This window comes from Anguilla rostrata, chromosome 13 (assembly GCF_018555375.3).
Source record: "Anguilla rostrata isolate EN2019 chromosome 13, ASM1855537v3, whole genome shotgun sequence".
NCBI classification, from domain to species: domain Eukaryota; kingdom Metazoa; phylum Chordata; class Actinopteri; order Anguilliformes; family Anguillidae; genus Anguilla; species Anguilla rostrata.
The window spans coordinates 4,314,070-4,326,030 of NC_057945.1; the positions used below are offsets into that span (position 1 = coordinate 4,314,070).

The 11,961-nt window shown below is 47.3% G+C and overlaps 1 protein-coding gene and 1 long non-coding RNA gene across 2 annotated transcripts in view; one reads left to right on the forward strand and one right to left on the reverse strand.

Moving 5' to 3' along the window:
- myg1 (myg1 exonuclease) overlaps positions 1 to 5,751 on the forward strand; it is a 34,125-nt gene extending 28,374 nt beyond the window's left edge. Inside the window, exon 7 of the mRNA XM_064305055.1 lies at positions 5,465 to 5,751. Within this exon, the coding sequence (XP_064161125.1) occupies positions 5,465 to 5,669 (205 nt within the window). The 3' untranslated portion in view covers positions 5,670 to 5,751. The remainder of the gene's footprint in view (positions 1 to 5,464) is intronic.
- A 38-nt stretch (positions 5,752 to 5,789) lies between these two features.
- Positions 5,790 to 6,624, reverse strand: LOC135237693 (uncharacterized). The gene is made up of 3 exons (XR_010324895.1): positions 6,470 to 6,624; positions 6,255 to 6,350; positions 5,790 to 5,889 (listed from the first exon to the last, which is right to left on the reverse strand). It is a non-coding gene; the product is annotated as an uncharacterized LOC135237693 (long non-coding RNA).
- Between the last annotated feature and the right edge of the window lie 5,337 nt (positions 6,625 to 11,961).

Genomic DNA, 11,961 nt, shown 5'->3' on the forward strand with positions numbered 1-11,961 from the left:
AAGCTTAAGTCTGCATCCAGGACTAACTTCACTTCTTTGACATAACAGTTCCTTGGTTCTTAAGTAGCAGATTGAGCATCCATCACCAGGAAACATACATTTACAGTTGTGTATCATTGAGGTAGGTATGGAAATGTACATGTTTTTTTTTTTACTAACGATCTCCCCAAGGAGAAAAGAGAAGTGGCCCAGGTATTGATCCCTGTGGAACCCCTTAGTTAATATCGGCTTTTTCAGACACAAATTTCCGCCGAGTACTTCTAAGCACTTAAAATATGGTCCACTAATAAAATGTCCTGAACTTGTTGAAAATGCCAAGCCTGGAATTGATTTGAATTTCTCTTGTTTAAAAAAGCCCTCATCCATCAGGGTTTTTTTGGCATTTATCTCTGTTGAATATTTAGCACGTCAACCACGTATTTCTCGGCAGAGGCAATTTTAGCTGGTCGACGAGGGGCTTGGGGAGTTACACTATCCAAACTGGAAAAAAATAAATAAAGGCAAACATTGTGGAGAAAAATGAAAACACTATTTTAGGCCTGCCTGCCTGCCTACAGATATCAGAATATCAGTCACCGGTGTAGGTTAGAAAGGCAGGCCTGTGGAGTGGCCTTATTTGTGAGGAGTGTAATTCATTGCGCTTGTTTGCTTGTCCCTAGCCTTTCAGTTTGCCGTCAGTGTGTTGTTACAACCCTGCGCATGACGAGCACGATGTCACAAAACTGAATCTCTTTACATGTGGCCATCGACGTGGTAAGAAATGTCCGGCAATGGAACCCGGGCACCGAGTTCCCCTGTGCGGGTCGGGGTGAGCGTTTTTACCGGGGCTGGACTTGGTGAGCGTGTGCAGTTGGTCGCGTTGAAGGATTCTGGAGACGGTTTACTGGAGAACAGCTGCACAGATTTGCAGTCAAGAGAGGCTGGCAGCAGGGATTATATCGACCCGCCACACACTCTCCTCATAGTTCCCACCCCTATTGGGTCTCCAGTACTGTATCGCAGGACAGAACGTCTATTTCAACGTGAATTTACAGCTGTACCTGAGCTCACGTCCCTTAATGAATTTACAGCTGTACCTGAGCTCACGTCCCTTAATGAATTTACAGCCTTACCTGAGCTCACGTCCCTTAATGAATTTACAGAAGACGCATAAAATGAGAGCTGTAGGGAGACAGAACCTTCATTTAGGACGATAAGCCACATATCTGGTTGCTGTCACAAATCTGTGGTGTGACCTGCCGTTGACTGGATTCTCTGAGGCAGAACAGGGTGAATCCGATGCGTAGGAGGTGGCAAATCCTCCTTTATGGTTTGCCTTAATTCCGTTAATCTTGTTTTTGTTGCTTTTCTCCGATGGAGCTCTTGTCCCTTAATGCTAAAGGTCTCGTATAAAAATAGAATCGCTGGCTGTGAAAATAAACAGTTAGGCTACTGTGAAGAATGTATGAAGACACAAGCTGGAACTGCAGCGAAGGTTTGTGGTGATTTGCACTGGATTCTCTCAGAGTAGCCTTCTGTGTTTAACCCTAACCCAGGGGTCTGGGGTTTATGTGAGTGCCCTTCAGTGTTTAATAACTAGTGAAGGTGTCTGGGGTTTATATGAGTACCCTTCAGTGTTTAATATCTAGTGAATGTGTCTGGGGTTTATATGAGTGCCCTTCAGTGGTTAATAACTAGTGAAGGTGTCTGGGGTTTATATGAGTACCCTTCAGTGTTTAATATCTAGTGAATGTGTCTGGGGTTTAGATGAGTGCCCTTCAGTGTTTAATATCTAGTGAAGGTGTCTGGGGTGTATATGAGTGCCCTTCAGTGTTTAATGACTAGTGAAGGTGTCTGTGTATAAGGTGTTGTATCGCTGGTTTAGCAGGGCTGAGAGAGGAGAGCTCAGTCAGGCTTGAGGCCTTGCTGCTTTCCGCTTGAGTGCTGAAAGTTATCAGACGTCGTCTTCCTCACCTGAACGGTCTCGCCGTCCGAAGAAGAAACGCGACGGCGCTGGTCTGAGGGCGCAGGTTTGAGCGTGCGGGTTTGAGGGTGCGGGTTTGAGGTTGCAGATTTGAGGGCGCGGGTTTGAGTGTGTGGGTTTGAGGGCGCTGGTTTGAGCGTGTGGGTTTGAGGGCGCTGGTTTGAGGGCGCGGGTTTGAGTGTGTGGGTTTGAGGGCGCTGGTTTGAGGGCGCTGGTTTGAGGGTGTGGGTTTGAGGGTGCAGGTTTGAGGGCATGGGTTTGAGGGCGCAGGTTTGAGGGCGCAGGTTTGAGTGTGTGGGTTTGAGGGCGCAGGTTTGAGGGCGCGGGTTTGAAGGCGCTGGTTTGAGGGCGCGGGTTTGAAGGCGCTGGTTTGAGGGTGCGGGTTTGAGTGTGTGGGTTTGAGGGCGCAGGTTTGAGTGTGTGGGTTTGAGGGCGCAGGTTTGAGGGTGCGGGTTTGAGTGTGTGGGTTTGAGTGTGTGGGTTTGAGGGTGCGGGTTTGAGTGTGTGGGTTTGAGGGCGCAGGTTTGAGTGTGCGGGTTTGAGTGTGTGGGTTTGAGGGTGCAGGTTTGAGGGCGCGGGTTTGAAGGCGCTGGTTTGAGGTCGTGGGTTTGAGGGCGCAGGTTTGAGGTCGTGGGTTTGAGGGCGCAGGTTTGAGGTCGTGGGTTTGAGGGCGCAGGTTTGAGGTCGTGGGTTTGAGCGTGTGAGTTTGAGCGTGCAGGTTTGAGGGTGTGGGTTTGATGGCGCGGGTTTAAGCGTGCTGGTTTGAGGGCACAGGTTTGAGGGCGCGGTTTTGAGGCCGCAGGTTTGAGGGCGCTGGTTTGAGCGTGCAGGTTTGAGGGCGCAGGTTTAGCCACGGCGTTTCCGGGCTCACGGGGCCAGATGGGTCTGGACCGCGGGTTAGCGAGGCTGCCCAGCTGAGCGTCTGCCAAATCCACCGGAGAGCCAGGTCCCTCGGGGCCACCTGCATCCGCTGCTCGGCACCGGACAGGAAGTGGGAGTGGAGGCTATTTTTAATTTCTCTGGGGAATCGGAAAAGAGCCTGCTGCGGGTGCCTGGTGTCCGGATGAGCAGCGGTAATGACGCACGTGCGTGCGAGAGCGAGCTGCTCCTGAGGTTCGAGTGTTGCCGGTTTGATTCCCGGCTGGGCCAGTGCCACAGCACCCTTGAGCTAGATTACTCAATCTGCATCACTTGTGCAAATGTGCAGCTGTGTAACTGCAGCGCTGCTCATAAAATGTACGTTTTCCCACTACAGCAACACTTCATTGCTGAAGCAGAGCCATTTTATGTCTACCTTCTTGATTTAAACCCTACATTTGGAGGGAAATTGGGAATCGAATGGCAGGAGGGGGAGGGGGTGGGAAACATTGACTGCAGTGGAATTAAATTTTACATTCATCTCCTTGCCTATTTTGTCCCTTTTTTAGTGCAAGGCACTTAATTGTAAGTCCTGTCAAAACTTCAGCCATTATAGATTAATCAGGAGCAGGAGGGTGCAAACACTACTGAGATATGCAGTATGTTCATTTGAGAATTCTTAACAGGGCAACAGCAACCTTTGGTTGTTTGAATCTTCTGAAGTGTAGGTCCTTCTTGCAACAGGTTGTCACAGTACGGGTTATCGGGGTTCACCAGGGGTCCTCACTTGTCTGGTCGGTTGGTGGCGCTTGTTGTAGCATTGTAATTGCCTGTATGTCCACAGTGGAACTGTCCACTCCCGCTGTACGGCTTTTAAAGGCTTCTCCAACTTATCTTCCCCCTTTTTATGTTTTTCTTGTGGAGAAAATGGTTGCAACTACAGAAACCGTCTTCATCTGAAAGTCGTTTTTCATTCCTTCAGTTTAATCGGCAGAAATAAGCTTAGCGATGCTACAAATGCGCTGCTGGAAGTTGATCACGAACAGTGTTTGGAAACACAGAAAGGCTTCATCAGCACCGGTGATGTTTGCAACTGACGAGCAGTTTGAGAGACGGGATTGCGTTTTAGAGCCGTTCCCTTCAGCTCGTGCTTCGGAGCGGAAGGAGCTCTCATTTCGCGCATCGTGTTAAAATGGGCACTTTCCTCCGGCTCCACTGCCAGCCTCCTGGTCGTTTCCGTGCAAAGCTGTCCTCCGCTGCCGGGTGTACACCAGTTGCGTTCAGTCAGTGATGTTTTTTTTGACGATTTGGTGATGTTTTTTTTGACGATTTGGACTGGACGTGTGAAATTTTTCAGTAACTGGGCGTTTAATGCACCTAATATGCAGATTTCATGCAGATTGGTCCAGTAAAGAGCCCCAGAATGCACCACTTTTTAGGTCTGATCGTTGCCAAAAAAATTCTCATTTCACACAGAAAAAGAAGAAATACATTTTAAAAGTGGGCTTCTACAACGCCATCGAGTGTTTGTCTTTGTGTTGCTTTGAACTCCCTCCCCCCCCCCCCAGCTCCGCCTGTATTTTGAAAGCTGAAATGCTGTACTGGCAGCAACCCATCACATGTCACACACCTGAGCTGGATCCTCCTGACGCAAGAGGGATGGTCATTGGGTCTGGTGGAACCCACCCGTCGGCAGCATCTAGTGATTCGGCGCCCATCCCCATCCGGTCGATTTTGGGACCTGCTTTAGACCCCAGACTTCTGCAGTCTGTCTTTCATTCAGCCCTTTATTTCACTCTCGGGAATGCATTGAGGGTGGGCCCTCTTTTTCCGTGATGCCGAGATTACACTGTGCAGCAATAAAACATTATAAAAACAATATAATACAAACAAAACACAGATTTTAAAAAAATCAGTTAAAACAGTTACGTATAGAAGCAGGAGTTTGTGATCAGGTTTTAAATTGACCTAGGTTAGTACAAATTGATTTAGCGTGTGTGAAGTCTTCCATGGAGTTGGGGCACTAAGATAAAAGCTGACTTCCAAATTCAGACTGTGCTCAGGTGACTTAAGCATAACCAGACACAATTTCAGCAGCAGCAAGGTCCAAAGTTCCAATCCGCCATCATAGTGATATAAGGTGGTAGCTTTCCGACAATAGCCTTGTAGATAAACAGATATCCTTCAGGGGAGTCTGGAAATGGTCATTTTCAGGCCAGTAATGTCTGAATCGGCAGGGACTGGATCTGTCGTGGCGCACCACAACACACACAACACACAAGCGGCCACTCGGGGAATGTCTGTCTGTTGTTGGCAGCAGAAAAAGTCCACACAGCAGCAGGGAATGGTTCCGTGCTTTGGCGAACACACATCAGGGCTGTCATCTTGACGAGTGCAGTTTGGGAGAAAGTTCTGCGGTAAAGCCGAGCGCTAGCAGCTTCCGGAGACGTTTAGCGTCTGAAGATCATGATTTTGCCGATGAATCAGGGAGAGCATGGCATTCTTGTGGCATGATCTGGGGACGGGTCCTGTGTAAATGCTGCTTTAAGCCCCTCCCCCTGCGTTTGGCCCATGGTGTGATATGTGGGCGGGTCCTGTGTAAATGTTTAAGCCCCTCCCCCTGTGCTTGGCCCCTCCCCCCAGGCTGTCCCTGCTGGAGGAGTGGCGTGGCGTTCGGGACGAGGCCCTGTCGACGCTCAGCGGGATCCCCGGCTGCGTCTTCGTCCACGCCGGCGGCTTCATCGGCGGGAACCGCAGCCAGCAGGGGGCGCTGGAGATGGCCCGACGCACTCTGCTCGCCGCCAAAGCCCGCGGCGAGGGGGAGGGGCCTCAGGCCAACGGCAGCTGACCAATCACAGCGGCCGCCCCCGCCATCTGCGCTGTCAGCATGAGCTTCCCTTTTGTAATAAAGCTGCTCTCCTGACACCCCCGCCTACGCTGTGCTGTGGTCATTTCACCTTCCCTCTCAGGCTGTGTTGTGTGTTTTTACTGCTGTGGAGTATTGAATACGTGCACTCAAATAAGTGTGTCACCTGAAGAGTATTCTCTGTGCTGAAGCTTCATGATCACTGACCCTGTGCTGAAGCTGTATAATCATTAATCACTGACGCTGTGCTGAAGCTTCATAATCACTGACGCTGTGCTGAAGCTGTATAATCATTAATCACTGACACTGTGCTGAAGCTGTATAATCATTAATCACTGACCCTGTGCTGAAGCTTCATAATCTCTACTCCTGTGCTAAAGCTTCATAATCACTGACCCTGTGCTGAAGCTGTATAATCATTAATCACTGACCCTGTGCTGAAGCTTCATAATCTCTGCCCCTGTGCTGAAGCTTCATAATCAATGACACTGTGCTGAAGCTTCATAATCACTGACTCTGTGCTGAAGCTGTATAATCACTGACCCTGTGCTGAAGCTTCATAATCACTTGACACTGTGCTAAAGCTTCATAATCACTGACACTGTGCTGAAGCTGTGTTATCATTAATCACTGACACTGTGCTGAAGCTTCATAAGTTCTAATCTTCATAAGCTTCTAATCCTGACCCTGTGCTGAAGCTTTAATCATTATCCTAACCTTGCTGAACTGTTATCATTAATCACTGACCCTGTGCTGAATCTGTATAATCATTAATCACTGACCCTGTGCTGAAGATTCGTAATCACTGACCCTGTGCTGAAGATTCGTAATCACTGACCATGTGCTGAATTTGTATAATCATTAATCACTGACCCTGTGCTGAAGCTGTATAATCATTAATCACTGACCCTGTGCTGAATCTGTATAATCATTAATCACTGACCCTGTGCTGAAGATTCCTAATCGGTCCTGATAGGTCTGGTTTAATGGAGGAGGGCGCTCCACATTTTTTCCCCCTTACTCTTATTTTTCATCATACTCAACATCCATTCCTTTCTCCCTCCTCCTCTTCTCTCAATTTCCACTCTGGCTCTCCCCCCCTTCACCCCCCACCCCCACACCCACCTCCACCTCCACCTCCACCTCCTTCCTGATCATTTTCCTGAATGCCTCGGTGGCACCTAATCAATTAATCCTTATTCTGCGAATACTTCCACCTTCTCATCGTTCACGGTGTGCGTTATTGTCATGTTAATTTGTCAGACTGTCCCTTAGCTCTTCAGTTTTTCTACAGATATTTTCCTTCACTCTCTCTCTCTGTCTCTCCCCCCCCTCCCCCCCTCCCCCCCACTTCTGCCGTCTCTATCTCTCTCTCGACCTTAATCAGAACAGACTTCGGCAGAGCTCCTGTTGAATCTCTATTTGAGATCAGGGGGGATATTGGGCTTTTCGAGAGAGGGAAGACCAGCGGCATCGGAGTCTTTAATACGGTTCTCAGGGCTCTGATGGAGGTACTGGCAGGAGAAGAGTCTCCTGTCCTTCGCCTCCTGAAGAATTCCTGTTGTTTTACATGATCTATGATGTAAAATAATCCATTCTCCTAAACTCCTTAAAACACCAATTGTCTAAAATTAGAATTTTGATGGAAACTTTCAGGATTTTGTAAAAAATAAAAATTGAATGTTTCTGAATATATTTATCATATTTGTTAAAATGTTAATTGTTCGTTAATAGGCCCTTTGCTGCTTGCATAGTTAAGGAACACCTGTACTGCAGCATATGAACACCATGGGTGTTTATTTTTTAATTCAGTTCTATTCAGTATTTTTTTTCCCCTTTGCTGGTCTTGGGCACAGCCTCAATCAGATTCTGGCCTGTTTTCAGTAAATGCTTGTCCTCAATTCTGATTTACCAGTAAATGTGTTCAATTTTTCTTCAAACTGTGCTTGCTGAATTCGTTCTTTGTGATTACTGAACAAATTTGTTTTTTTGGGAGAGGGGGGCGGGGGGAGGAGGAGGGACATCTAGCCTCCTGCCTGGAGTGCTCGCTTGCTTAATCACGTGAGCTGCGTTTAATCTCTGCCAATCCGCGCCATAATCTGGTTTAATCAGAGGAACGGAGACGAGCTGCGTTTTGATTGGCAGAGCCAGATCACTTGACGCGACAAGGGAAATTTCCGTGGTTTCTGACCTCATTCAAAAATGGTGAGATTGGCTGCCAGACAAAAACCACCTTTCTCGAGCACATTTGTGTCTGTCAGCCGTAGTTGCTTAGTGTTCAGGTTTAGCACAGGAGGGATCTTGACCCTTTGAAGAGTGGACTTTTTGGAATGTCATGTTCTAGAACTTTCAGACACCAGTAGTGATTGTGACATCAGCATTAGAATGTTCCGTTAAGCAGCAGGTGTAAGGCAGGTCTGGCGTCAGACTGGAGAAGGTCTGCTGTGACCTGATTGGCCGCTGCGGTGATAACACGCGGATTACGCGGGATCTGCGGCGGGAAGCTGCATGCTTTGCGTGTGTTTGTGCTTTCTGAGGTCCCGAACCCTGAGCTGAACGTTCTGCTGTGCCAAATTTTCACGAGTGGCGTAGTGTCTGTCAAACGGGGTGACATCACGGGGTTGAGAAGCATCTGAGCGTGCTCATGCTGAGTGCTGGGTTGGGGGGGGCTGCGGCAGGTTAGTTTAGTTCACCAGAAATTACTCAATGGCTCTCCCTGCCCTCCTCCCCCACCTCAGCTGCTCACACACAAACAGGCAGAAATAAAAGATTCAGCTCTGATTTTTTTCTTTTTTTTGTTCTGAAGGACACTGGAGTGCTCCTTCAAAACACCTTTCCAGTGAATTACTCAGAGGGGGGGGGGGGGGCATGACAGTCTCTGTCCCTCACGGTCCCCCCCCCACACACACACACACACATACTCACACACAGATGCACATCAACTCACATACTGTACACACCCACTCACGCACACATACACACACACACAGACACACGCGCACACACACATGCACAAACACTCACATGCACACGTGCACACACACACATACACACACACATGCACACTCACACAGACACACACATACACACACACACACACAGCACATGACCCCACACAGACACCACAACACACAACACCACACACACACTCACACACAGACACACACACACATACACACACTCACACAGACACACACACTCACACACAGACACACAGACCCACACACACATGCACACACACACATAGGCACACACACTCACACACACACACACACATGCACACACACACACACACACACACACGCCTCCCCCATGTGCTCCATTAGCTGATTGCACACTTGCAGAGACAGGGCAGATGGCCACCGAACCGAAAGCTGATGAACAGAGCGCCGAGCTTCGCCTCTGTGTCTCGGTGACGGGAAAAACACACGGGGTCAAAGGGCACGGAAGGGAGAGGGAGCGGCGTGACCCAGATCCCCGCCGAGCCGCGCCGTCTCCGTGCCGACGGCTCGCCGTCGCCGTGCCGACAGCGCTCTGCGTCACATCTGGACTGGGGAAGATTGACGGAAGGCTGCTGCAGTGCAGGGGAGGCGGTGCGGGATCATTTATTTAACGTTTTTATAGACGTCTCGTAGCCATCGATCTGGCCGCGCCGCCCTGCCGATGCCGGTGCTTTGTCACCCTGTTTGTCTTTCTGTGGCAGCAAAGAGAGTTTAGTCCATTCGTCTCCCCCCTCAAGAGCTTCTGGAGAAAATACGTTTTTACTCATTTTTACAATAGAGGTGCCAGTAGTAGCAGTGATAGTGCGCATATACAGTGAGCCCCATAATGTTTGGGACAAAAACCAAAAAAAATTGTGTGCTTTTACACAGCAATTCATGTGTGGTGAAAGCGCAGGTTCTCAGCTTTTTATTAAAGGGCATTTTATACATTTAGGTTTCACCATGTATAAATTGCAGCACTTTTTAATGCATAAAGCTTGACAACCTACACTCTTCTGGAAAGGCTTTATACTAGATGTTGGAGCATTGCTGGAAATACTTGTTTCCATTCAGCCAGAAGAGCATTAATGAGGGCACTGAGTGGGCGATTGGTTTTCCAATTGATCCTGAAGTTGTTGGATAGGTTTGAGGTCAGGGGTCTGTGCAGGCCAATTAAGTTCTTCCCCACCATTCTCGACAAAACCATTTCTATATGGACCCAGCTGTGTGCCCAGGGGCATTGTCATGCTGAAACAGGAAAGGGCCTTCCCCAAATTGTGGGGAAGCACAAAATTGTCTAGAATGTGATTTGTTTGCTGTAGAATTAAGATTTGCCTTCACTGGAACTAAGGGGCCTAGTCCAAACCATGAAAAACAGCCCCAGACTAAAGGTTGTCTAGATAGTTTTGGTCATTTAGTGTATATATAAAACTATGTATAACGACATTATATATAGCATTATGGAGCAATGCAGAATTTGCTTGAAACCATGGCATTCCATAGAATGCAAATATATGCAAGTACAGGACAGCAAAACCACACCCCTAATGATCTCTGCTTTGGAAAGTGAGACATTAGAACGAAGGAGCCAGAAATCCCATGGTGCACTGCACCATTGTGTTTATACGCAAAGGCCTCTGTTTTTTTTTTACAGAAATGACAAAAAAGTGTGCAACTTTAAAGTGGGACCCAATTAGCCACTCTGCAGTTTTTGTTCAGACAAGCCACTGAGTTTAGAAATGTAACGTTTCAGACTGAGAGACTTCAAACGAAGTTAAGAAGTGAGGGGGGATGAAAGTGCCCCTCCCTTCCAGTGTGTCTGCACTGAGATACTGAGCAAAAACTATTTTTCAATTTGCACAATAAGTCTCCGGCTTGAGAGAACAAAGAGAAGCAACATGAAGGCCAATGTTTCCGCGTCAAGCCGCCATTGTGCCCTGCCAGGGAGCGCAGTTTGGCATTTTAACTCGATGAAGTTATGTCTTAAAAATTATGTTTGTGTGAATTTCCATGTTTTTCACAAGTGCATCTGTTATGAGTAAACATTCTCTGTACAGTATACCTGAAGTCTGGCGTTCAGCTTTAGGATAGGTCTGCCAAATGTTCTCCGCGTTTTTATCAACTCATCTTGATTGCACACATTTACCCCTGGACCCGCGTTCATGAAACACCTCAGAGTCTGATTGCCGATCAGCTTAGCCGTTTGAAGCAGTGAACAAGGTCAAGAAATAGCAAGAAGAACTGATCCTGCATTGAACCTCAGACCTGATCCTGCATCTTATCTCAAACCTAATCCTCCATCTTATCCCAAACCTGATCCTCCATCTTACCTCAAACCTGATCCTGCAGTAAAATTTTCAGCATGTTTACATGATAATCACAATTAACCTGCAACTGCAGGACTCAACCCTGTAGATACACTCTCAAAACCGATCTGTTAAAAATAACACATAACTTATAATTTTTTTTAACACACGTCCATGTCTAGTTACATAAACACATTTTGTGTTTCAACACAGAGAGGAGACTTATTTGTTTGTAATGTTTCTTTATTTAGTGATTTAACTGGCAGCACACAAACACATATTGGCCTACAGGCCTGTGTGTTGTGCGTCTGTGTGTGTGTGTTTGTGTGTGTGTGTGTGTGCATGCAAATAGTGAGCTCCATAAAGTTTGGGATAAAGGTATATTTGTTCTTGATTTGGCTCTGTACTACACAATATTAGATTTGTAATCAAGGTATTTGCATTTGGTTAAAATGCACGTTCTCAGCTTTTTTCGGGAATTTTAATATATTTTGGTTTCACCATGTAGCAATTATACGACTTTATATACATAGTCCCCAGGGCACCATTATGTTTATCACATATAAATATTATGTAAATGAAAGTAATTATGTTTAGTACTTTGTCGCATGCCCTTTGCGTGCAATGACTGCTTGGAGTCTGTGACCCATAGACATCACCAGCTGCTGAGTATCTTCTCTGGTGATGCTCTGCCAGGCCATCTGCAGCTCCAGCTTGTTTTGGGGGTTAGTTGCTGAACTTTTCATTAAGCATATGAAACACTTGTTCATTTGGATCGGGTGAATGACTTAGCCAGTCAGGAATTTTCCTGCTTTTAGGCTTGAAAAGCTCCTAAGCTCCTTTGAGCAGATAAAATGCTTCTGTACACTTCAGAAGTAATTCTGCTGCTGTCAGCAGTTATGTCATCAGTAAAGGCAAGTGAGTCAGTACCTGCGGCAGCCATATGTGGCCTATCCATAACACCCTCAAAACCTTGTTTCACAGATG